Source organism: Mesoplodon bidens, assembly GCF_964165515.1.
Source record: "Mesoplodon bidens genome assembly, chromosome: 19".
NCBI classification, from domain to species: Eukaryota; Metazoa; Chordata; class Mammalia; order Artiodactyla; family Ziphiidae; genus Mesoplodon; species Mesoplodon bidens.
Genome location: NC_138179.1, coordinates 50,461,739 through 50,488,516, shown reverse-complemented (window position 1 = coordinate 50,488,516; position 26,778 = coordinate 50,461,739). Strand labels below are relative to the sequence as shown.

Genomic DNA, 26,778 nt, shown 5'->3' with positions numbered 1-26,778 from the left:
GTGCTCTAAATATATCCTTGTAAGAATGAACTCGCTTTTAAAAAAAATTTTTTTATTGGAGTATAGTTGATTTACAATGTTGTGTTAGTTTCAGGTGTACAGCAAAGTGAATCAATTATACATATACATATATCTGCTCTTTTTTAGATTCGTTTCCCATATAGGCCATTAAAAAGTATTGAGTAGAGTTCTCTGTGCTATACAGTAGGTCCTTATTAGTTATCAATTTTATAGTAGTGTGTATATGTCAATCCCAATCTCCCAATTTATCCCTCCCAGCCATGAACTCACTTTTTTTTTTTTTGTGGTACGCGGGCCTCTCACTGTTGTGGCCTCTCCCGTTGCGGAGCACAGGCTCCGGATGCACAGGCTCAGCGACCATGGCTCACGGGCCCAGCCGCTCCGCGGCATGTGGGATCCTCCCAGACCGGGGCACAAACCCGTGTCCCCTGCATCGGCAGGTGGACTCTCAACCACTGCGCCACCAGGGAAGCCCTGATTTCATCCCTTTTGATGAGACAGCCACTCACTTGGGGGTGCCTCTGTTTCCTCATTCATCACTCAGAGCAGTGTGGTGTGGGAAAATCCTCACCTCTGTCACATAGGAAAAGGGGGCCTGAAGCAGAAGCTGGGAGACCTGAGCTTATTGACTTTGGGATCACAGCACAGCTGATATTTGGGGGAAAAAGTTCTGAGAGGACTGAGGGTATTAGCATCCAGAAAATCAGGGGTTGAGAAGTGGTTTTCACAAGAGAGGAGCCAGGTGGCTCTCTGGGGTCTCAGACTGAGGAGATCTACGCTTGACAGACTTTACGGTGACCACTGTCTCAGCTTTGGGATTACAGCAACTGCCATTTGTAGTGTGTTTACTAGAGTCAGGCTCCTTGTACAGTTATCTCATTTGATCATCACCTAAACCTAGTTAGAGCAACATTATCCCAGTTTACAGATGAGAAAACTAAGCCCCAAGAGATTAATTTGCCCAAGGTCACTCAGCTAGATAGTGGAAGTATCAGTTTCTTCGTCTGTAAAATGAGTTAACGACAGAACTAGACTCCGTCGCCTGCTGGTTTGTTACAGAATCGCTTGAGATAGTCATGACCCAAGCGGAAGCAAAGCCCCAGGAATATAGGGATCTGCTGTAAAGCAAATCTTGCCTTTTCCATACTTGAATTCGGGTACCTTTTTCAAGGCTTCTAAGGCGCGGTTCGGCGGGGTGGAGGGGAGTTCGATGGGTGGAGGTCGCGACCCCCTTTCCCCAGATCCCCTTGCGCAGGCCCCGGTCGCCCTCTGCCGACCTAGGGCGGAAGCGCGTGGAGAATGAACGTTTCCGAGCCTGAGAGCGGGCCAAGAAGCTCGTTGGCCTGTAGAGGGCGCCTCCCTGTGTGCAGAGTAACCCACTCAGCCGTCCCTTCCTTAAGCACTTCCTGTCTGATCTCTATGATCCATCCGGTAACGCCAAGAGAAGCTCCAGGAGATATCAATTTACCGTAAACAAAAGAGAAGTGCGCCGACCCGGAAGAGGAAGCTGGAGCGGGGTGGGAGTAACTCGGAAGGCCGGCAGTGACGGGGCCCGGCGGGTACAGTAGCTCCGAAGGGTGGCAGTGAGGGGCCCGGGGCAAATCGTAGCCATGGCGGTGGCCGTGGTCACGGCGGGAGCCGTACCCGGAACAGAGCTGGGCCCCGCGGAAGAACTAGCCAAACTAGAGTATCTGTCTTTAGTGTCGAAGGTTTGCACTGAGCTGGACAATCACTTGGGGATCAACGACAAGGATCTGGGTGAGTCCGCGGAGGTCTCTGCGGCATCTGGGTTTGGGCTTGAGGGAAGCGGAAGGAGAAAGGGGATTGATGGACCGAGTGTGTGGGTCCGTGTGAGTCTATCTCTTTGTCAGAGACTTGGCCCAGGCAACCTGCGGCAGTGGCCTCCTCTTGAGAGCCCTCCGGGCCGAGCTGTTAGAAACCATTTCCCAGAGCTGTCAGTGAAACCTGGAGCGGCCATCGCTTTGTTGTTGTTGTTTTTTCAGACACAGACAAACAGCATTAACAACAACAACGTAGAGCCACATGATGATGATGACGATGAGATGTTCATGGCAGACACTTACTGGGTTCTCACTACATGCCAGATATTATGCTCAGTGTTTTACTTACATTATCTTAGTTGGTTTTCATACCATTCTGTGAGATAGTATCATCTGTTTATAGATTAAGAAAACAAGGCTCCGAATAATAAAGTAACGCCCCTCAAGATCACATGTCAAATGTGAGTGAGCCTGCTCTGGAATCCAGGTCTTTTGTAGTCTGTGGCTTTAACTGTGCTCTTAACCATTCATGCTTTTACTGTCTCTCAAGCACCAATGTCTAGTGTCTGTCAAACATTAGACGTCTTGGGACAAACTGTATACAGGGAGAACCCAAACTGAGAAAATGGAAAAGACTGGGGTCCTACAGCTAAGGCCACAGGCAGGCGGAGTCCTTATGAAGGCAGAGGGATGGATGGGGTCGAGAGCATGAGTGGAGGGATTTTTTGACAGGTACAGGGATGCTTCATCCATTTTAACAGGAAGGAGGACAGAATATGGTTGTAGATGCAGGTGGATTTAGGGATTGGCGGTGGGGAGATGAGGCAGAGAGTTCCAATGTGACTGTTCTCTTTTCTAAATGAAGATGAAGTCATCAGTTGGAGGGATGGAAGGGAAGGGACCCATGCGTGACAAAGAGGGGTGAGGGAAGTTAGATGTGTGATCTTGGGTAAGATGTAATTTCTGTGAAGCTGTGTTTCTCATCTGTGAAATAGGTATGATACTGTGTTCTTCACAGGGTTAGTATATAGCACCTGTATATTTTAGTTCACTTTTCTCTTGCCTCCCATCGAGATGTACCTATCCTGTGTCATTTTTCCTCAGTCTTCTCTTTTAGGTAATAATGAGGTGATATTCTCGTCAGTTGGCTATCTCTCTGGGTAATATGTTCCTTCATTCAGCAAACCTTTGTTGAGCTAGGGGCTTAGGAATACAGTAGAGAACAAGGTAGAGTCCCTCGGTCAGTGCGCTTACATTGTTTCTCTCTCTCTCTCTTTTGAACTACAGTGCACTAATGCCTTAGCCTCTTTTAGAGGAAACAAAAACTTATTGAGACCAAAACTGCCTCGCCCCCACCTTCGAGGGCCACTTGCAAGTCCAAGTTGTCAGGTGCAATAGATCTGAGGTTCCACCGACCCCCTCCTTGGGTTTGATTAATTTTCTAGAGTGGCTCACAGAACTCAGAGAAGCATTTTACTAACTGGTTTATTATATTTATTTATTTATTTATGGCTGCGTTGGGTCTTTTGTTGCTGCGCGTGGGCTTTCTCTAGTTGTGGCGAGCAGGGGCTACTCTTGGTTGTGGTGCGCGGGCTTCTCACTGCGGTGGCTTCTCTTGTTGTAGAGCATGGGCTCTAGGCGCGCGGGCTTCAGTAGTTGTGGCACAAGGGCTCAGTAATGTGGCTCGCAGGCTCAGTAGTTGTGGTGCACAGGTTTAGTTGCTCCACAGCATGTGGGATCTTCCCGGGCCAGGGATCGAACCCGTGTCCCCTGCATTGGCAGGCAGATTCTTATCCACTGCGCCACCAGGGAAGTCCCTAACTGGTTTGTTATAAAAAGATATAACTCAGGAAGAGCTAAATAGAAGGTATGTGGCAAGGAGAGAGGAGCTTCCATGCTCTCTGAGTGCTCCACTCTCCTGGAATCTCCATGTGTTCACCATCCTGGAAGCTGTCCAAACCCTGTCCTTTTGGGTGTTTATAGAGGCCTCACTGTATAGGCACAGCTGATTAAATCATTGGCCATTGATGACTGAACTCAATCTCCAGCCCCTCTCCCCTCCCCAGAGATCAGGTTGGGGCTGAAAATTCCAGCCCTCTAGTCTCCTGATTGGTTTCCCTGGCAACTAGCCCTCATCCTAGTTACCTAGGGGCTTTCCTAAGGTTATCTCAGGAACATAAAAAAAAGATAACTTACTCTCTGCATTTAGGAAATTCCAAGGGTTTTAGGAGCTCCATGCCAGGGATGGAGACCAAATATGTATTGCTTCTTATAAATCACAGTATCACACTGTTAAACACAGAATTACAAAACCAGTAACATTAAAAATACTAATATTGGAAAAATGTGATAAACAATATTGTTTTGATGAAACTAAATTGCCAGAGTTCGTTTTAATAACAAAAAGGTATATATTTACTTCTTTTGTGTTTTATTTGTTGACTTGATTCTTTTGATTTTGACCTTGATGTATTATCATTTAAATCAGTCTCATTGTTTTTCCTGTTTTCAACAATGAGCTTGTTTTTAATTACTGATCCAGTGTTTGATACTTCAGTTAATTTAATGATGTCCTCATATAATTCTGAAAATTAAAAAAAAATCCTCATTAATGACGGCTGCAGTATGAATATGCTGCTGACTGCTTTCGGATTGGCTCTTTTGAGCATTGTATGACTAGCACCATGTGACTTAGTTCTCCCTCCACATTTCTCTAAAGAATTTGGGCTCTGAAATCAGATTTCTGGATTCCAGTCCTGGCTCCACCAATTATTATTGGGTAAGTCACTGTCTCGAACCCTCAGCCTCTTCATCTGTAAAACAGGGACAATAATGGCACCTACCTATGAGGGTTGTTGTGAGAACCATGGGGATAACCCATGTGAAACACTTAGCATAGTGCCTGGCATGTAGTAGATGTTTGAAAAGTCTTAACCACCGATGTTGTTATTAACTTGTTATTTAAAAAAAGCTGATGGCCTCTGGCTTTCACTTAATGTCATAAAAAAGGTAAAGGCAAATTTCAGCATGGAAATGGTATGGTGTTACTAGTTTATAAGTTAGCTATCCAGATCTTCCATGTCTATTATTATTTTTTAAGGATTAAAATCCAAATGAAGGGAATTTGCTGGCGGTCCAGTGGTTAGGACTCCATGCTTTCACTGTGGAGGATACGGGTTCAATCCCTGGTCGGGGAACTAAGATCCTGTAAGTGGAGTGGTGCGGCAAAAAAAAAAAAAAAAAAAAAAAAAAAATCCAAATGAAATCATTAAAATTTTCTTGTGGAACTTACAGTGTGAGGCTTATTATCTCAGCCTATCATAATGCACTTTTCTCCTGAAAGTCTCGTAATTAATAAATAGTTCTAGGGCTTCCGTGGTGGCACAGTGGTTGAGAGCCCGCCTGCCGATGCAGGGGACACGGGTTCGTGCCCCGGTCCAGGAAGATCCCACATGCCGCGGAGCGGCTGGGCCCGTGAGCCATGGCCGCTGAGCCTGTGCGTCCGGAGCCTGTGCTCCACAATGGGAGAGGCCACAGCAGTGAGAGGCCCGCGTACCGCAAAAAAAAAAAAAAAAAAGGTTCTAATATTAGAAATTTCAAAACTAAGCCGGTTTGTAGAGAAAAATTTGGGGGAGGGGGCAAGTGAGTCTTTCACCGACTCTGATGTTGTACCATCCAGCAGCTGCCTGGCCCTCATATATAGATCGGGTGTGTCCCTTCAGAAACTGTAGAAAGCATCCTATTTGTGCGTGTGTCCATGTGTGCGTGCATGTACACATGCACATGGGCTCATGCTCTTGGATGTGGTTGCCTCTAGAATCTATATGGTGGAGTACATACCTAGCAGTTTCATGAAGAGAGTACAGTGATCTGGGACAAGGAGGTCTTCCTCCCTTAAATACACTCAAGGGCCTGATGAGCCATTTCTTGTTTTTACTTATGAAAATTAACTATACGTGGCTAATCTTGGTAGTCTAAATTCTTTCTTTACCCTTACTGAATGGTGGTCGTCGGTTTTTGTGACTGTTGGATAACCCAACTGGTTTTATTTTTAACATACTTGAAACTGATTTCTTGCTCAAGTCTCCATTCTTCTTGTAATCCCTTTTCTCATTTGCAGCTGAATTTGTGATCAGTCTTGCTGAGAAAAATACCACCTTTGATACTTTTAAGTCTTCACTGGTCAAAAATGGTGCAGAATTCACGGTATGTGTATGTAGAGACCCCTGTTTTGTTTCAGTGTCACTGTTGGATTTAAATTTTGATAGTACATGCCAATCAAGTAAGCCATTAAGTGTGATGTTTTCATGCCACTAAGCAGTGGTAATGTAACTGAATTACCTGTGACACCTTTCTAGGAAAATGGGGCACGATTTCCATTATTAAGTCTTTATGGGTGTTTACATTCTTGTTCTCTGAATCAGGAAGTAAAAAGCAAGAGTCTAGGTTTTAGAGGTAGTTCTAAACCATGGGAAATAAAATGGTTGACGGGAACTGAATTACTTCCCCCCAAAGAGTCCTAAATATTAGCTTCCTCTGAGGCTGTGTTACTAGGTTCGTGCCATATTAGGTTGACACTCTATGCTTCATTTGTGCCAGTTAGCTAAATTCAGGTGCATAACCACCCTTTTCTAAAGGACACCCCTTTTCTTAGTGTTTTTAAGCACTGATCCAGGAGCTGACAATTTTTGTTGTTTCTTTTCAAAGGATTCTCTTATTAGTAACTTGCTGCGTCTCATACAAACCATGCGGCCTCCAGCGAAGCCTTCCACAAACAAAGGTGAGCAGAGCTCCTAGCCAAGCTTCATCTCCAGAATAGTTTAGATTGTAAGCGTCCGGTAAATTGCTTTTATTTCCCTTGCAGCAGCTGCTGAGCAAGTAAATGTTCTAGCAAAATTTTCAAATGACTTAAGACAAAATTAAAATGATAAGACATAACCAATCAAATGAATACTGAATCATACTCCCCACCGCCACGCCGGGATAGTTTGTTAAGGGTTTTGTAATCAGTGTTTTTGTGTTTTTTTTGAAAATTGAATTACGTTTATAGTAATGTATGTGAGTAATATGTAGGAAAATGTTCTGTTTTTAGTTTGATGCAAATCTAATGTTGGAGTTCTTCTGTTAACCACTAAGAGTATTAAATATATCTTTTTTTTTTTAACCCCTTCATGCGCTTTAATGAAACAAGATCCAGTTGTTAAACCCAAAACTGAAAAAGAAAAGCTGAAGGAACTCTTTCCAGTCCTTTGCCAGCCAGACAACCCTTCTGTTCGGGTACTGTTCCCATGAGAGGATGAGGATGAGGATGTCTACTGTAACTGCATGTTCCCCCCTCCTCACCCCTTTGCTTTGTCTCATTAGTTATTAATTTTAAGTTTGTCTACACTGTAACATATTTTTCAGAGTGAAAGTGGTCACTCCCTGAGCACATACTGTTGTATTGAATAGTGTTAAAGGGTTCAGAGAACCATATTTTAGGGAAATGAGATTGGGAATTATGGAAAGCAGTGATTAGGGATATGGAATAAGTATGCAACAACTTAAGGTTCTGGAACAGATGCCTGACGTGCGAAATTAGATTTTTTTTTCTCTATTACATATTAGAAGATCCTATTTATATATATATATGTTTATTTATTTATTTATTTTAATTTTATTTATTTATTTATTTATTTTTGCGGTACGCGGGCCTCTCACTGTTGTGGCCTCTCCCGTTGCGGAGCACAGGCCCCGGATGCGCAGGCCCAGCGGCCACGGCTCACGGGCCCAGCCGCTCCGCGGCATGTGGGATCCTCCCGGACCGGGGCACGAACCCGTGTCCCCCGCATCGGCAGGCGGACTCTCAACCACTGCGCCACCAGGGAAGCCCCGAAGATCCTATTTTTAAAGTGTTTTGATTTTTAGATTTCATTTTAGCAAGTATTTATTGAGTACCTACTGTGTGCCAGGCACTGTTACAACTACCAGGGTACAGCAGTGAACAAAATAGACTAAAGTGTCTGCCCTCTCGGAGGTTACATCCTAGTACTAGGGTGGGGACAGGAAATAAACACGTGAACTCCTCTAATGAGGAGGAGACAGGCAATACACAAGTCAGTATATGATAGAGCTGATAGGTAATAGAGCTGTGGAAAAAGAAATAAAACAGGTGAAAGACGGGAGGGAGTGTAGAGGGAGAGTTCCTTTTTAAACAGTTTGACGTCTGTTTTCTGTGTATAATCCTCACTTTCATGCTTTCACGGGAGGGGTGATATCCTATTGCCTTCCATAGGCTTGTATTAAGGTCAAGGGGGATGTGCCAAGTGTAGCAGTGATTCCCAGGAGCCTTTGCTCATTCCTTCTTCCTCTGTCTCAAACTGTGTTGGGAATCTCTGTCCTCTCTCCTTCTTCACATAAGTGGTCAGCAATGTAGGGGTGTCAGATTTGTCGATGTACCTGAAGTACAGAGTCTTGAGTGACTTGCCCCTCTTCTGCTAACTTGGCTGCCTCTGCCCCTGTAGACCATGCTGGATGAGGAGGATGTGAACGTCGCTGTGGATGTCCTCAGAGAACTGGAGGCCTTGATGCCCAGCGCGGCAGGCCGGCAGAAGCACAGAGATGCTGAGCACCGGTTTGTCCCTAGCGTCCTGTCCTTTGGAAGTTTAGGATATGGTGACAGTTGCATTGTGGACCAGCCAAGCAAAACTTTGGGCAAGTTTACAGAATCTAGACTGGCCACGTACCATACTGTTGCATCTATTTTCACTGCTCCCTGTCGAGAATGTTTAGGCAGCAAATGCTGAGGCGTTCAGAAGATAGAAATCCAGGTTGAAAGAGGGGGAATATGTCTGTGGCCTCCTTCATTGGCCTGCAGGGATGTCATAGTTATTGAAGCTCTGGTTCAGTTCAGCATTTCGTGGGTACCTGCCGTGTACATGGCACTGTGCTGGGTGCTTGGGAAGGCAAAGATGGAATTGGGCTGCTTTCTTTTTCAAACAGGTATTTGTTGATTTGTTAGGGACAAGGCAAAGAAGAAGAAGCGGAGCCGAGAGCGAGACCGCGAGCGAGACCGAGACCGCAATAGAGACCACAAGCGGAGACAGCGGTCCCGCTCTCGGTCACGTTCCCGGACCCGGGAGAGGACTAAGGGGAAGTCTAGATACCGGTCCAGGAGCAGAAGTCAGAGTCCCCCCAGAGACCGGAAAGACCGAGACAAGTATGGGGAGAGGAATCTGGACAGATGGCGGGATAAGCATGTGGACCGCCCTCCCCCAGAAGAGCCCGCCATCGGGGACGTTTACAACGGCAAAGTTACCAGCATCATGCAGTTTGGATGCTTTGTGCAGCTGGAGGGACTGAGGTAATGGCTGGTACTCTTCTTTCACACCACCGAAGGACAGAATTTCTTTTGTCACTGGGGATTTTCACATTCTAAAAAATTACTGTATCAGGTGGTTAGAAGTTGACTTTTTATTTGAAATGTCATAGAGCCATTTATTCCTCCCTCTGCCTTCGGGAGATCTGCCCCTTTGCTGGTTGAGACAGATGAGAATTTGTTGCCCCCTGGCCCCCAACTTTTTCTCTGGGAGGGTGGTAATCCTATTTTATTGTTTGGCCGCCTTTTTGGAACTTTCCTCTTGAGTTTAAGACCATTTCCCTTCGTTCATTTCCAACGAGGGTGGAAATCGGTTGGGGAAAAAGTGTTTTAGGCATGTTCCAGACGTGTGTGACTCTCCCTCAGGAAGCGGTGGGAAGGCCTGGTGCACATCTCTGAGCTCCGCCGGGAAGGCCGTGTGGCCAATGTGGCTGATGTGGTGAGCAAAGGCCAGAGGGTCAAGGTCAAAGTGCTGTCCTTCACTGGGACCAAGACCAGCTTGAGCATGAAGGTAGGTGAGATATCCAGCCGGTTTCCACAACTGATGGCCAGGGAAACCTAAGAGGACGGCAGGTAGGCTATATCCCTTGTTTTTGTGCCTTAGGATGTGGATCAAGAGACTGGAGAAGATCTAAACCCAAATCGACGACGGAATCTTGTTGGGGAGACCAACGAGGAGACCTCTATGAGGAATCCGGATAGACCCACCCACCTCTCCCTCGTCAGTGCCCCTGAAGTAGAGGACGACTCGCTGGAGCGCAAGCGCCTTACCCGCATTTCTGACCCGGAGAAGTGGGAGATCAAGCAGGTTGGGGCCATTTGCTCTTACGGCCACGTAGTCATTCAGCAGGTAGCATGGTGTTTAGGAGTGCGGGCCCTGGAGCATGATGGCTTGGGTGACTTTAGGCCACTTGCTAGCTTGTGATCCTGAGCCAGGTTACACTACCTCTTTGAGCCTCCATGCCCCCATCTGTAAAACAGGGCCAGTGGTGACGCTGTGGGGATTAAATGAGTTAGTAGAAGTAAAGCTCTTAGGTTAGTGCCTGCCTGTGTTACGTATTATATAAATGTTCATTCTTGTTTTCATCATCAGTCAGTAAACATAAAAACGCTATTGGCCAGGCCACTGGGCAGATGCTAGGGCTATGAGGACCTATCATGGTTCCTACCCTTGAGAATCTCTTCTCCAGGGGAGGAGGTAGGTTGAAACAAATAACTGCGAAGGCTTACATATTACATAATAAGGGGTGTGCAGAATGCCATGGAGTCAAGGGAAGGAGCAGATAACACCCTGGGGGTGAGACCCTTGAGCTGTGCTTTTGGGCACCACGTTGTCGCGCCCCCCTAGGGATGGGATATACGGTGTTCAAGGCCCAGCAGTCCTGGATCCGCAAAGGAAAAAAACCTTGGTTTCCTACATGAAATCTCTGTATTAACTCTCTTACAAAAGAAGAGTTTTGATCTAGCAGGTGACAAATGCTTCCTTTTATCCTTTGGCTAGATGATTGCTGCCAACGTCCTTTCCAAAGAAGAGTTTCCAGACTTTGATGAAGAGACTGGCATCCTCCCTAAAGTGGATGATGAAGAAGGTAACCAGCCACTTAGATGGAGCAGGATAATGGATCGGGAGGACGGTTGGCAAGTTGAGCCGTGGATAGGGTTTATTTGTAGTTTAACCCAGTGGTTAAACTCATTTGTTCCTTGGGTCTCACCACTCATCTCTCAAAGGAAAAGGGTCTCCTCACAATGGAAGCAAAAAACTTCATTTTTCTGATAAATGTGTATATATTGTTACACTTGTTGCTTATAATCAGTTTTTAGGATATAAAAAGTCATAATTGTATTTTGCGGAGTGAATTTGATCTCACATTTTTAGTAATTGTTCTGTAAACCCTGGATCTGCCTAGATTACCTCTGAGTTGCCCTGGAATAATTTTTGACTTAGCCCATAGGCAATTTTTTTAAATGGTGAAATAAATTCCTTAATAAATTGTATATAGTTTATATAACAATAACAAATGAACATCTGTGTATATAGTTATATAGTTTATATAACAATAACAAATGAACATCTGTGTACCTACCACCCAGTTAAGTAGAACTTTACCTCCCAACACCTTTGAAACCCATACATGCCACTCTCTGATTAGATCTTCCTCCTTCCTCCTTTGGGTAACCACCATTCTAAATTTTGCGTTATTTCCTATTTTCCTTTAGCGTTTTACTGTCTACTATATATCTATCCCTAAACATTGTATTGTTCAGTTTGTCTGTTTTTGAACTTCTTCTTTTTTTTTTTTTTGTCACCATCATTCTTTCCATATTTATCTGTGTTGATTTTTTTTTAAATTTATTTATTTATTTTTGGGTCTTCGTTGCTGCTCACTGGCTTTCTCTAGCTGTGGCAAGTGGGGGCTACTCTTCGTTGCGGTGCACAGGCTTCTCATTGCGGTGGCTTCTCTTGTTGCGGAGCATGGGCTCTAGGCACGTGGGCTTCAGTAGTTGTGGCATGCGGGCTCAGTAGTTGTGACTCACGGGTTCTAGAGCACAGGCTCAGTAGTTGTGGCGCACAGGCTTAGTTGCTCCGCAGCATGTGGGGGTCTTCCCGGACCAGGGACTGAACCTGTGTCCCCTGCATTGGCTGGCGGATTCTTAACCACTGTGCCACCAGGGAAGTCCCTCTATGTTGATTTTTATAGTTATTTTTCCCTCGTTTTCATTGCTGTAGAGTTTTTCTGTATATAAATTTGCGATTATTTACTCATTTTACTTTTTGATGGGCATATAGGCTGTCTTCTTGGGTTTTTTGTTTACCTTTATGAATAGTTCTATTATGAAATTCCTGTATTTGTCTCGTAATTCACATATGCAAGACTGTCTCTTTTTCCTAAACATGTAGGAGGAGAATTTCTGGGTGGTAGGAAATGTGTGTATTCCACTTTACCAGGGCGTCCACATTGTTTTCTAAAGTTTTTGTACCCATTTACACTTCTACCATAAGTATAAGTGAGTTTCTGTTGTTCCACATGCTTGTCAGCATTTGGTATTGTCCATTTGTCCAACTAAAATTTTTTCCCCTTATCTATTATGGGTTAGGAGTTATTCCATATGAAGTTGGATGGCAAATGCCTTAGTGCCGTTTAGAGTGTCAGACAGCGTTTTCCCACAGGCTTAACTCCTTGTGAAGAAAGGTCTGATAGTTCTCGGGCTGGGGCACAAATGCCCTAGAAATGGCTGGTGGAGGGGGAAACAGACACCTGCATTAGAGTTTTGACCTTGGGAGCTATCTTTGATAAAGATTGCTGATGCTTGTGGAAATGTATTGTTTTGGTGAAAACGATCAGTCATTTCTCTCTCTTTTTTTTTTTTGGCTAATTCTTCTTTTGGGGGACTTTTAGATGAGGACCTTGAGATTGAACTGGTTGAGGAAGAGCCTCCATTCCTGAGAGGGCACACCAAGCAAAGCATGGACATGAGCCCTATCAAAATTGTTAAGGTGAGAAACACTGAGACCCTAATCTGGACGTGTCAAGTGAACTTCTTTTCCTAAAGCAGCAATTCAGTTTTTCAGAGCAGGTTACTTGATCTGAGTAAGCAGAATTCAGGCTACGGGAGGTAGTAGTGACTGTTGGTCGGGGTCCAGAATATTTTTGTTTTAAAGGAAGATTGACTTGGCTTTGTTGTTTCTGCCTTTTAAATTCTTATACTCTCATTTTAGTGTGTTTTGGGAGGAAGCAGAGATAAATATGAGTGCTGGATCTACCATCACTGCCTTTGCCCAGGCTTTAGGGCTTGAGTCATTACCTTGCAGATTCAAGGGCAATTTTGAAGGGTACACTTGAGCAATTGGGCCCCCCGGTAGAAAGCTATAGCACTGGGTGTTGTGGAGGGCAGTGTGAGGAGAAGAATTCACTGAATAATTATGATAAAATTTTAGGTTTGAAAAAGGGTATCTTAAAGATCTCCCAGCCCAGCTGATGCTTGCAATCCGCCCACGTATCCTTCTGCAGTGTTCCTCCCACGTGGTCCTCTCATGGCTGCTTGACAATGTTGGTGACAGGGAATTCACCAGCTCTTGAGGAGACCCATTCCATCCCCAGATGGATCTGATCAATAGTTCTTCTTTAGGTAGACCTGAATATCTTTTATTGAGGCATCTCAGTGGTCTCAATTTTAGTTCTCAGGACCATGCAGAAGAATTCTTATCCGTTTCTTACATGTCCATTCTCTTGGGGTTCCCATCTTCAAGCCCCAAATCCCTAATTTCTTCAGTGATTTATCATTGTCCTTGTTCATTTTCTCTGAATATAGTACAGTTTATCCATTTCTTTCATGCAGTCTGGTATGTTAATATGAACTTTCTTCCGGGTGGGCCTCCTTTTAGATTTGAGTGGGTTAACATCTGTATTTTATTTACTGGATATTTAATGCATGCTGAGATCCCATTCTGATGCTGCCTTGTCCTCTGTTGCACTAGAACCCGGATGGGTCCCTCTCCCAAGCAGCAATGATGCAGAGTGCCCTCGCCAAAGAAAGGCGGGAACTCAAGCAGGCCCAGCGGGAAGCAGAGATGGATTCTATTCCCATGGGACTCAACAAACATTGGGTTGATCCTCTGCCTGATGGTAGGACTCTGGGAGGGGACTGTGGACTTTTCAAAAAAAAGAAAATCTGAACTTTCACATACACAGGGAGAAGGCACTGCCAGTACATAACTAAAGATTTAGCCTTGGCTTTGGTGATTTAGTTTTTCCCTTCAGTTAGAGCATGTTTTGTTTTGTTTTTTAAATGTTTTCGTAACCGTGGTCAAATCATTAGACTGGCTGTTTTCTTCTGAATAACTTAAGAATTTTTATTCCAAAGATAATACAGCTTTGAAACTTCTCTTTTCATATAAATCTTTGTGTAGTAAATATTAACTGACTGCTGGATACAGTCATAACAAATACTTACTGTGTGTGTTAGGTACCTGGGTATACAACTGTGAAGAAAGCAGACATGATCCCTGCTCTATGAGGCTCACATTTTAGTGGGGAAAGTGGATATTAACCAAATACTACCAAATTACTGACCAAGTCACGATGCGTGCTACATAGATAAGAAGTACAGGTAGTATAGTTGGCTATGGTGGGTCACTTCCCTGGTAATGTGGAGACCCGAAGGATAAATAGGCTTAGTCTGTCCAAGGAGCTGGCATGGGGATTGGGGAATATGCTCCAGGCTGAGGAATAGCCTGTGCTGAGGCTGTGATGTGGGAAAGAAGACCTGTGTAGCTGGAACAGAGAGAATGACGGGCAGAGAGGTGGGGAGTGAGTTGTGGCTGCCAGGAATTTGGAGACGGCATTAGGAGTTAGGGCTCAGTCCTAAAGTTCACGGGGAAATGCTGCGAAGGTCTACGCAGGGAAGTGGCAAGATCAGAGATGCATTTCCAAAGGATTATTGAGGCTGCCCTACAAAATGGATTGGATGGAGCAAGAGTAGACACATGCGGTGAATTAGGAGGCTTTTATAACAGTTCAGAGGAGAGAGATGGTGGCTTCAAGACAGAGATAGCAGAGAGGAGGGATGCACTGGAGAAATGTGATTTGTTGAGTGTGGGGGGAGGGGGCAGTGAGGTAGCATGAGGATGATACCAAGTCGCCTGTTTTCCTTTGCAGCGGAAGGCAGGCAGATCGCTGCCAACATGAGGGGTATTGGGATGATGCCCAATGACATTCCCGAGTGGAAGAAGCATGCCTTTGGGGGCAACAAAGCTTCTTATGGAAAAAAGACCCAGATGTCAATCATTGAACAGAGAGAGAGCCTGCCCATCTACAAACTGAAGGAGCAGCTGGTCCAGGTGGGAAGCCCTTTATGATGTGTTGATGGGGAGGGAAGTCAGGGTGTTTTCTAAAAAGAGGGTGACATGTTTTAATTGAAATTAGCACATTTGAAGTGGCTTTTCCGAAGGGGATAGGAAAAAAAAACCATTTCCAAGTACTTAAAATATATGTACATATTAGTCTACACATTTTTTTTCCTATGAGGAAATAAATCTGTTTGAACTAGCGATCCCTAGAGCAAGTGGACAGAGTATTGTGTTGCACAGACAAATAGCTCTGGACAATAAGAATAATGGGGATGCTTGACTTGACATTGAGGCAAATCTTTGCTTCGGATACTTATTTCCATTTTCTGGAGATCTGATTTAAGACCACTAAACCTTCCTGAGGCAACTGAGTTTACTAGTTTCCAGGGAATCCTTTCAGTAACATCTTATACAATGAAGTACAAATATATATAAAAACACAGATATTATATGTTTTATATGAGCTGTATGTGTTTCTAAATGACAGCATATTATATGTACTGTTCTGTATTTAGCCTTTTCCCCTTAGTGATATAGCTCAGCATTGTTCCCTTTTTTTTTTTTAGGTGCTTTGTTATGTGGATGTGCTCTGGCTTATTTAACTAGTCCTGTGTTAATAGACGTATAGGTTGATGGATGTCCTTTGCTGTTATAAACAGTGTAGAAATCAGGTGACTTTAGGGGGTAAGGTGACTTTATAGAGTTGGGAATGGCAGTAGAAAGGAACACTGTATTTAACTTACTTATTTACTACTGAATTCTTTAACCATGTTTGTGTAATACTTAAAAAAATACATGTACATATATAAAGTATTAGGTCTATCTGGATAGTTATGCTTTTAGCATCATCTTTGTGTTTTTATGAACTTAAGGAAACCAATAAATTAAAAAAAAATTGAGTCAGTTAAAAAGAGAATTCTCATAAAGTTTAAAGTTTTTACTTTGTCATACATGTGATTAAAATAAGAAAGAACATTGCTCATAGAAAATCACTGTTAGCGTTTGTTTCTATGCATCATTAAAAATAAATTAAACTCTGATTGTCATCTTACGTATGTATACTACTGTTTCCCCTTCTTCTCCTTTAGTGTTAGAGCATAATCAGTTGTTTTGCTCCAGAGTAATGTGAGGCAGGTTTTAAAGACCGTGTTTATATTTGGTTGTTTTCAGGCTGTCCATGACAATCAGATCCTGATTGTCATCGGAGAGACAGGATCTGGGAAGACAACGCAGATCACCCAGTACCTGGCAGAGGCGGGCTACACTTCCAGGGGCAAGATTGGATGTACCCAGCCCAGAAGAGTTGCGGCCATGTCAGTGGCCAAAAGAGTGTCAGAGGAGTTTGGTTGTTGCTTAGGCCAAGAGGTAAGCGGTTGGCGAAGCTATTCTGAAAATGCCTGAAGAAAATGTAAAGGCCCAAATCTCTATCTATAAAATGGGAGTAATACTACCTTTTTTCAGGCTTCTCCTGAGAGAGAGGGTTCTCATGGTCATCAGTGATCTGTTCAGGATCAAATCCAAGGCAGATTTTACTTTGAGGAAATCACTGTACATCTTGGTCAAATTCTGTCTGTTAAGATTATGGGTAATAAATAGCCTGGGCTAAAATCTTGCCTGGAGATTGCAAAAAGGAGAGGTTTGTGTCTTAAGGTCTTCAGCTTCTGTTCTGCTTTAGGTGGGCTACACCATTCGATTTGAGGACTGCACCAGCCCCGAAACAGTTATCAAGTACATGACGGACGGGATGTTGCTCCGAGAGTGCCTGATTGACCCTGACCTCACTCAGTATGCAATCATCATGTTGGACGAGGCACATGAGAGAACAATTCACACTGATGTGCTCTTCGGATTGTTGAAAAAGGTAACTAGGTGCTCTTTGGTGACCCTTATTCTACCTGTTGGGAACTGAATTCTGGGAATTGGATTTGAGTACCTGTGCCTCTTCGGGCAGTCCTTTTGAGTAAGCTACATTGCGTTTCCCTTTAGACGGTTCAGAAACGGCAGGACATGAAGCTGATTGTCACCTCAGCCACCTTGGATGCGGTGAAGTTTTCTCAGTACTTCTATGAAGCTCCCATCTTCACCATCCCAGGTCGAACATACCCAGTAGAAATACTGTATACAAAGGAACCTGAAACCGATTATCTGGATGCCAGCTTGATCACTGTCATGCAGATCCATTTAACAGAACCACCAGGTAGGGGGAAAGAGCATTTTTTCCTCTTAGACCAAGTCCTAATGTGGGTATTTTTGCTCGTCTTTTAAAAAATGCCGTCTAGGGACTTCGCTGGCAGTCCAGTGGTTAGGACTCCACGCTTCCACTGCCGGGGGCCCGGGTTCAATCCTTGGTCGGGGAACTCAGATCCTGGAAGCCTCGTGATACGGCCAAAACAAACAAACAAAAAAACCATCTGTAGTTTAGACCTTTAAAAAAATGCCTTTTAAATATTGGTCTGTCTGTAAGTCTCAGGCTTGCATGTTTGAAATGGTGGTGATGAAAATATAAATAATGGTGTGCAGGGTTTAAATGCATCTACTTAAATATAGACACAAATTTTAAAAAATTTAAAAAAACAAAAACAACAAACAAATGAATAAACGTGGATAGACGAAAACCTCTTGATTTGTTAGAGGTCAGAATATGAGTGTGTTTTCCATCGTTTGGAGTTCGGTGAATGTCACTGTGGCCTTTGTACAGGACACACACAGAGAAAGTCAATGCTTCTGTTCTCCTCTCAGGTGATATCCTGGTCTTCCTGACTGGTCAGGAAGAGATCGATACTGCTTGTGAGATCCTGTATGAAAGAATGAAATCCCTGGGACCCGATGTTCCAGAGTTGATTATCCTTCCAGTGTACTCTGCTCTTCCCAGTGAGATGCAGACCCGAATCTTCGACCCGGCTCCACCTGGCAGCAGAAAGGTAACACGGGCTCTTGTGCTCTGAAACCATGTGCTGTATGCAGCTGGCGCTAACAGGGATTGCTTAAGGTGTATGTGCATCTTGTTTATTATGTTTTAGAAAGTGGTCCAACCAGTTTGTTAAGGAATGAGAATCTTGTATGTGATCCTGCTCTTCTTCCTCTCTTTTCCTTCATTTGACAGATATTTTTTTGAGCATCTACCAGGCTTTGGGGTAGACACCAGGGCTGCCGTCTGAGGACAGGCTTCTATCTGCTGTGGGACATCCACCGGTAGACAGGCCTTTAACATATAGTGTGAACGTGCTGCTGGTGTGCTGGATGCCCAGTGGGGGAGCACCCAACCCACTTAGTGAGGATCTCAGCTAGTCCTGAAGAACACGTGGATGTTCATCTAGATGAGAAGGGAGGAGAACATGCATTCTGAGTAGACAGACAGGCTGTGATAGCCGAGGGGTGAGAGAGTGTGGCCATTTCAGGGAGCTGTGTAGTTCCAGCAGCTGGAATTGACTGTGAGTGTGTGTACTGAGGCAGTGGGAAAGGGGACAGATGGATTTTAAAATAATAGTTTTACTGAGATATAATCTACATACCATACAATTGTTCCTTTAAAGCATACAATTCAGTACACTTTAGTATAGTCACAGAATTTTTTTTAGTATATTCACAGAATTGTGCAGCCATTAATTACCATTATTAATCATTAATCACCATTTATCACTACTGTTAATTTTTAGAACAATTTCATCACCCCTCAAAGAAACCCTGCACCCTTTAGCAATCATCCCCCATTCACCCCTCTGCTCAGCCCCTGGGAACCGCTAATCCACTTTCTGGATCTGGATTCACCTATTCTGGACATTTCATATAAATGGAATCATATAATTTGTGGTCCTTGTGGACTAGCTTCTTCTTTTTTTTTTTTTTTTTTTTTTTTTTTTTTGGTACGTGGGCCTCTCACTGCCGTGGCCTCTCCCGTTGCGGAGCACAGGCTCCGGACGCGCAAGCTCAGCGGCCATGGCTCACGGGCCCAGCCGCTCCGCGGCATGTGGGATCTTCCCGGACCGGGGCACGAACCCGTGTCCCCTGCATCGGCAGGCGGACTGTCAACCACTGCGCCACCAGGGAAGCCCCTAGCTTCTTTTACTTAGCGTGTCTTCAAGGCTCATCCATGTTGTAGCATGTATAAACACTTCATTTCTTTTTATTGCTGAATAATATTCTGTTGTAGAACAGAGTGTACCACGTTTTGTTTATTCATTCATCAGTTGATGGACATTTGGAATGTTTCCACATTTTAGCTATTATGAATAATGCTGGTGTGAACATTTGTTTACAAGTTTTTGTGTGGACATGTGTTTTCATTTCTCTTGAGTATATACCTAGGAATGGAAGAGAGATGGATTTTCTTTTTTAATTGAAATGTAGTTGATGTACAACATTATGTTAGTTTCAGGGGCACTACAAAGTGATTTGACATTTGCATATATTATGAAATGACCACCACAATGAATCTAGTAACCATCTGGAAGACAGAAGGATTTGAATAACATTAAAGAGTTAGAACGGTCAAGACATAGTGGATGCCTGGAGGTGTAAGGAAGGGCAGAGGGGAGAGGTCAGGAATGACTACCAGTTTCTGGCTTGGGCAGCTGGATGCAAGATGGTGCTGAGGAGGGAAACGAGGAGGAGCAGGTTTGGTGGGAAGACGGTGATTCCTCCTCTGTTCTGTTCCTGGTGATGGCACTTCTCTCCGGGAGGGCGTCTGCAGCTCTCTGGCAGGTAGAAGCGTTTCAGGGCCGGTAAGATGCTGGCATGGGGTGAGATGTTCTGGTGCCTCCTAACAGTGATTTTTCTGAGCATTTGTGTTTTATTATCTGAACCTCTGGGTGTAAGAACCGTGGCAGTGCCAAGCTGAGACCAATAACCTTCTAGATCACATATACTGCTGCATACACACAAACTGTGAAATTCCTCTGCTGCCTTATAGTTCATTTCATGATCAGAAAAAAAATCTCCCTCTTGTTCCACATACACAAACAGCCCATTCTGTAGTCCAGATGTCCCCGTGGGGGAAGAAAAATCTCATTTTGCGCTGGCACATGTGATGCCAGGAAATCTCTGCCTTCCCAGGGTGCTAGAAAATTAAAATTGTAGTAATCACCATTGGATCTAGAAAATGAGCTATGCAGCCATTTGCACCAAATGAAATTGGCTTTGATTGGCCACTGCTTTTTCCTACTCCACTTCTCTCAGGTACCACTCCCTCCCCAACCTAACCCTTAAGACGAAGGCACCTCCCCTTCTGCCCATTTGAGGCCAAACTGAGATTAATTAAGTGCTCTCCAATCATCTAGAGAGAGGGAGAGCCACACAATCCCTTTGGGAAGGTGTCTGAGTTCAGAAGTCTCCTTTCACACCTCTGGGCTGAGCCTGGGCGGCTCATTCCAGCTGTGTCCTTCTCGCCTGCAGGTCGTGATTGCCACCAACATTGCGGAGACCTCACTGACGATCGACGGCATTTACTATGTGGTGGACCCTGGATTCGTGAAGCAGAAGGTTTACAATTCTAAGACAGGGATCGACCAGCTCGTGGTAACTCCTATTTCTCAGGTATGGCAGCTTCTCCTGGCAGCTTTTCTGAAAATCCTGGTTAGGGCTTTTCTGAAATTTTTTATGGTTTTGTATTTTGAATTTTATTGTTTTAAGATGCTGGCTGCTTTCTTGAGATAAGGGAGATTTTGTGTTGTTTGTTTTTAATCTCTAGAATTGTGTGTCAACATTAAAAAGCCCCATAAAACTGGAACTTAGAAAAAAAAAAGAAATTGAATCCTAGCACCCTAGATGATCTAATATAAGTGGTAAGAACATATTTTTTGAAGTATTGCACTTAGCCACAGATATCTGAGATAGTAATAATTCATGAGATGATAATGTGTTTCTTTGGTAATTATGGAATAATTTCCGACCTAAATTATATTTAAAAATGAATAGCCTGATCATCCCTTTTGAAGGCAGTTTGGCCACAATGTATCCAAAATGTAAAAGTTCATTTCTTTAACCTAACAGTTCTGCTTCTAGCAGTATATCTGAAAGTTAGAAATGATGGAACACATATCCAAAGGTAATGGAAAAGGATGTTCACTGAAGCATTGTTTATATTGGAGGGAACCTGGAAAAAATTCTAAATGAGCTCCGAAAGGGAAGTAGTTTAATAAAATATGGTAAATTCATGCCATAGAATGTTATGTGACATTAACATGGTGGTGTGTATCTATATTTAATGACATAAGCATATAACTCTGATATATCGTTTGAAAAAAGTGAGCTACAAAATAGCATGAGTAGTATAATCCAATTTTTGTTTAAAAATAGATGGTGTGTGCTTGTGCACAGTGTATGTAAACGTGCCTGCGACTGAAAGCATGTTGGTGAAATGTTAGCCAGGGTTATTTCTTGGTGGTGCTGCTGGTTACTGTGCTGATGGGTAAAGCACATTTTCTTCCCTGTACTTTTATATATATATATATATATATATATATATATATATATATATATATATATATACTTTATAGGGGTATAGTTGTTTTACAATGTTGTGTTAGTTTCTACTGTACAGCAAAGTGAAGAAGAGTTCCCTGTGCTATACAGCAGGTTCTTATTAGTTATCTATTTTATATATATTATATGTATTGTCTTAATATTCTGTAAGAGGTATGCATTACTTTCATAATTTATAATACCATAAGGCTGTTTTCATTTTGAAACTTCAGTAATAATAGCTAAGACTTGCAGGGTACTTCCTAAGTGCCAGGCACTGTCCCAGCTACTTTCACATACATGAACTCATTATATTCTCAGTTGATCCTTTGTTGTAGATGTTATTATTATCCTCATTTCACAAATGAGACTGACAACCAGAGGGGTTAAGTGACTTGCCTGTTACACAGCTGGTGGAGCCAGGATTTAAACCAGGGCAGTCTGGCCCCAGCATGTGTACTCTGTACAGTTCTCCTGGGGAGTGATACGTGCAACTCGCAGTGATGGAGAAATTATTTATTATTATCTGCTCTCCCTGATTTGGAGAGACACCTGTAGAATGCTGTGGAATCTGCCACGGTATGTGATTGCTGCCTGCCTTTGAGTGGGTAGTGACCTTTCATATTCCATCCTTTGGTTTGGAGCTGGCATAGGAATTTCTAAATCCTGATACTATTTATAAGACAGATGGTTTTATCAGAAAACAGCCCTCTTCAGATTGCTATTCACTGTTTCCTAGCAACCTAGGGCTAACCTACATTTTTTTTTTAATTTCAAAAATTAGCGCCCTTCTCCCGTAAGTTCAGAAATAATATTACATTAGTTTGGAAGTTACCCATAGTCCTACTACCACCAATCACTGTCATCATTTTGATGTTTTTCTTGCCCATCTTTTTTCATGTTTGTTTCAGGTTGCAATTCTAGTAGTGTAGTAAGTATGCGGTTTTTAATTAAATATTTAATTTTCCTGATTATTAAAGTGATATATGTTCATTGTTGGATATTTGATAAAGAAAATAGAACTCATCTATAAGCCTTCCATCAGAATTAGCCACAGTTAACATTTTAAGGTATTTTTTTCCTAGTTTTTTACTTCTGGTAGTTTGTATATTTGCATTAAGATTAAAAAATAGGGCTTCCCTGGTGGTGCAGTGGTTGAGAGTCCGCCTGCCGATTCAGGGGACGCGGGTTCGTGCCCCGGTCCGGAAAGATCCCGCATGCCGCGGAGCGGCTGGGCCCGTGAGCCATGGCCGCTGAGCCAGCGCGTCCGGAGCCTGTGCTCCGCAACGGGAGAGGCCACAACAGTGGGAGGCCCGCGTACCGCAAAAAAAAAAAAAAAAAAAAAAGATTAAAAAATAAATAAAATTAGTATTGCATTGTTTGGCAACTTGCTTCTTCATCTCTGTGAGTGAACATTTCCTTCTGTCATTGAGCATCTCAAACCGAATTTTTAAAACAGCTGCAGACTCATTCACTGGTATGATTAACATTATATTTATTCAGTTCACTTACATTTGGTCATGACTGTGGAGGGTGGGTTTTGTCATTTTGTTTTATGCTTTCTCATTTATGATGTGCCACACTATTTTGGTTTTTTTTAATACATTTTATTTTATTTTTTATTTTTAATTTTTGCCTGTGTTGGGTCTTTGTTGCTGCGTGTGGGCTTTCTCTAGTTGCAGCGAGCAGGGGCTACTCTTCGTTGTGGTGCGTGGGCTTCTCATTGCGGTGGCTTCTCTTGTTGCAGAGCACAGGCTCTAGGCGCGTGGGCTCAGTAGTTGTGGCGCTCGGGCTTAGTTGCTCGGCGGCATGTGGGATCTTCCCAGACCAGGGATCGAACCCGTGTCCCCTGCATTGGCAGGTGGATTCTTAACCACTGCACCACCAAGGAAGCCCCTGCCACACTGTTTTGAAGGTATATTTCTGTGATCTTTACCATATTTCTTCGATTCACTTGCGTGTATTTGGCCTCACTTGAACAAACTTTCCTGAAATGCTGAGTGTTGGAGAGGGGATGATAAGAGCGTTGGTAGGTAGTCTTGGAAATGACCCTAAAGGAAGTGAAATAAACCCCATTTTAGGTTTTGCCTGTTGCTGAGTGCCCCTCTTTTAACAGGTTTCCTGGGTAAAGCTGTTAAGCAATGTTTAACAGATATGTTACTTTTATATGCCCACTCCTCTAGGCTCAGGCAAAGCAACGTGCTGGCAGAGCTGGGAGAACAGGCCCAGGGAAGTGTTACAGGTTGTATACAGAACGTGCCTACCGAGATGAAATGCTGACCACCAACGTGCCGGAAATCCAGAGAACCAACTTAGCAAGCACAGTGCTCTCACTCAAGGTAGAAATCACTGTCTTGTTAGAATGCTTTGGTAGAATAGTCCAATCCTGTGGCCTTAGTAAATGAATCTCAGTTTTATGAACCTTGTTAAATACTTCGGTAACCTCATGGAACCAGTCCCTTTGAGTGGGATGCAAACGGCTGTGATAACAGCCTCTCTGCTGCGGGGCTGGGGCTAAATTGGCATGTGTGCTGTGACATTTTTTTCTTGCCATCGTAACCAGCAGGGTATTTGGTTATAAAAGGTTTTAGCTGGGAGCATTTTCAAACAGGATATGAGGAAAAATCGAATCAGTGCCAAACTGTGGACAAACTCACTTCCCTCAACCCTTTAACTTTCAGATCCAACTCTGTTCTTTTAGAACAGAAGCAAAACCCCCAATCCAAAGAGGGGAACTGTTAGTACAGACTTCAGCCTGGCCCCCTGGGGACTTGGTTTTCATCTGAATCGTTGCTCTTCCTCTCTCAGTCCCCCGTGAGGACCTTCATTGTCTTTTGGCAGGGGGAGCCGCATGAGTAATTTCCTAGATGATGGCACCCCCGCCCCCCCGCCCCCCCCCCCGCCACTGATGCTGCGCTGGAGCCCTGGCACTTCACTGATGCAGAGTGCTGTGTTGTAATTTATTATTCATTCCCTGTAAGAGGCTAAAACAGAGCTTCAGAGAAAAAAAAACCTGCTCCAGTCTCTGGAGTGAGAACAGAGAGGCATCTGTGGCTCAAACTTCTGCTCCGAGCTGTGTGTCCTTGGCAAATTTATCTGCTCGGCCCTCTGACCTCTATCCTCCTCTCAAAAGCAGGGGCTGTTAATCGTCTCTCCTGTGAACATAAAGGAGATAATGCAGGTAAAGGCACTTGGCACAGTGCTTACCGATTGCTAACATAATTCCTTGTAGTTCTTATACAATAAGAATTTATTGAACACCCGCTGTGTTTATGGTCACCATCACTTCATGGGAAAGAAACAGAAAGCTTAGATCCTGCCACATCTCCCTTTATACACACTTGGATAGTGCATCCATTCACTTGTTTCTTTTAGTCATCAAATTTGGTAACAAATGTATCGAATACCCACTCTGTGCCAGGCAGATTGCAGGTGGTTTTGTGTCCATGTGTCTCACCATTGTGAACTCTGAGAGCAGGGACCATGTCTTAGTCACCTTTATATCCCTGCCACCTAACATGGTACAAGGCACTTCCTAGGTGCACAGGAGAAATTATGTATGCAAGAGACAGGGCAAGCTGGTTGTTGTCTTTTTTTTTTTTTTAATTATGATAAAATACACAATACATTATCACTGTAATCTTTTTAAAATGTCCAGTCAGTGGCATTAAGTACATTCACAGTGTTGTCCAGCCATCACCACTGTCCATTTCCAGAACTTTTTGATCGTCCCAAATCGAAACTCTGTACCCATTTGACTAAACTATCCCTTTTCCCCTCCCTTCTGCCCCGGTAACCATTATTCTACTTTCTGTGTCCATGAATCTGCCTATTCTAGGTACCTCAGATAAATGGAATCATAAAATATTTGTCCTTTTGATCTGGCTTATTTTACTTAGTATGACGTTTTCAAGGTTCATCATGTTGTAGCATGTGTTAAAATTTCATTTTTAAGGGTGAATAATATTCCATTGTATGTATATACACTGTTTGGTTTATCCATTCATCTATTGATGGACATTTGGCTGGTTTCTACCTTTTAGCTATTGTGAATAATGCTGCTGTGAACTTAACGTACAAGTATTTGTCTGAGTCCCTGCTTTCAGTTCTTTTGGGTATATATCTAGAAGTGGAGTTCCTGGATCATTTCATAATTCTGTGTTTAAGTTATTGGTGAATCACCAAATTGTTTTCCTCAGCAGCTGCACCATTTTACATTCCCACCAGCAACATATGAGGATTCCTATTTCTCCATATCTTGCCAACACTTGTTATTTTCTTTCTTTTTTTTTTCTTTCTTAAATTATAGCTATAGCCATCCTAGTGGGTATGAAGTGGTATCTCCTTGTGGTTTTGATTTGCATTTCCCTAATTGCTAGTTATATTGAGCATCTTTTCATATGCTTGTTGGCCATTTTTATATCTTCTTTGGAGAAATGTCTACTTTTGCCCATTTTTAAATTTTTATCTTTTTGTCGTTAAGCTGTACATACTGTCATTCTGAGTGAGTGTTTTTTAAAGTTTCCCGAGAAAGTATATGCTTTCTATCAGTCTTGAGTTTTGTGTGGCACATTCCTGGAGATTCCTGCTAATCCTGCTAGTGGCTTCCTAATTGCAGTCGAAGATAGAAGAGAGAAGGTGACAAGTAGTCTCCCTCCATGTTAACACTGGTGAGGCTGACCCTCCCATCACACACATTCTTCTCTTCTGTTCTAGGCCATGGGCATCAATGACCTGCTGTCCTTTGACTTTATGGATGCCCCGCCAATGGAAACCTTGATCACAGCCATGGAGCAGCTATACACATTGGGGGCCCTGGACGACGAGGGCCTACTTACTCGCCTGGGCCGCAGGGTAGGGGACAGAACCTGACTTCCGGTGCTTTGGGGAAGGTTCCTTGGCTAACCTTCCATACTCTGTTCTGTTTAAAAGATTAAACTCTGAGGCCCTGGATAAGCTTTGAGTAGAATTCTACATGCCTGTTTTTAACCTGGATTTTCCACTATCACTTAAAACTCTTTCTTCTTTACAGAAAAAGAAATTCTATTCAGTTAATCTTACCTCATGATATATTATTGAGTCTAGCCTTAATTTGAAAAGATGTCGGCAAAATTCCCACCTATTCCAACGGTAGTTATATTCTTGGTCACGTACATTTTGTTGGGTTTATTTGGGAAATTTTAATTTGGGAAATTAAAAAAAAAAAATCTTCTGATAGAGCCAGGCATCCCACACCATCATGCTTAGGTAAACCTCCTGTGGTCTGTTACCCACTCTGACCAGTGTTTTTACGCTGGCAACCCAGATGGGTC

General features: G+C 43.4%; 1 protein-coding gene across 1 annotated transcript in view; it reads left to right on the top strand.

Moving 5' to 3' along the window:
- The first annotated feature begins 1,448 nt into the window (after positions 1–1,448).
- DHX8 (DEAH-box helicase 8) overlaps positions 1,449–26,778 on the top strand; it is a 30,236-nt gene continuing 4,906 nt past the window's right edge. Inside the window, exons 1-19 of the mRNA XM_081218870.1 lie at positions 1,449–1,779; positions 5,923–6,008; positions 6,510–6,582; positions 6,994–7,079; positions 8,306–8,415; positions 8,803–9,144; positions 9,526–9,670; positions 9,764–9,967; positions 10,661–10,748; positions 12,558–12,655; positions 13,637–13,784; positions 14,817–14,998; positions 16,178–16,372; positions 16,683–16,868; positions 16,994–17,204; positions 17,747–17,928; positions 20,399–20,539; positions 23,650–23,805; positions 26,183–26,320. Of these exons, the coding sequence (XP_081074996.1) occupies positions 1,632–1,779; positions 5,923–6,008; positions 6,510–6,582; positions 6,994–7,079; positions 8,306–8,415; positions 8,803–9,144; positions 9,526–9,670; positions 9,764–9,967; positions 10,661–10,748; positions 12,558–12,655; positions 13,637–13,784; positions 14,817–14,998; positions 16,178–16,372; positions 16,683–16,868; positions 16,994–17,204; positions 17,747–17,928; positions 20,399–20,539; positions 23,650–23,805; positions 26,183–26,320 (2,919 nt within the window). The 5' untranslated portion in view covers positions 1,449–1,631. The remainder of the gene's footprint in view (positions 1,780–5,922; positions 6,009–6,509; positions 6,583–6,993; positions 7,080–8,305; positions 8,416–8,802; positions 9,145–9,525; positions 9,671–9,763; positions 9,968–10,660; positions 10,749–12,557; positions 12,656–13,636; positions 13,785–14,816; positions 14,999–16,177; positions 16,373–16,682; positions 16,869–16,993; positions 17,205–17,746; positions 17,929–20,398; positions 20,540–23,649; positions 23,806–26,182; positions 26,321–26,778) is intronic.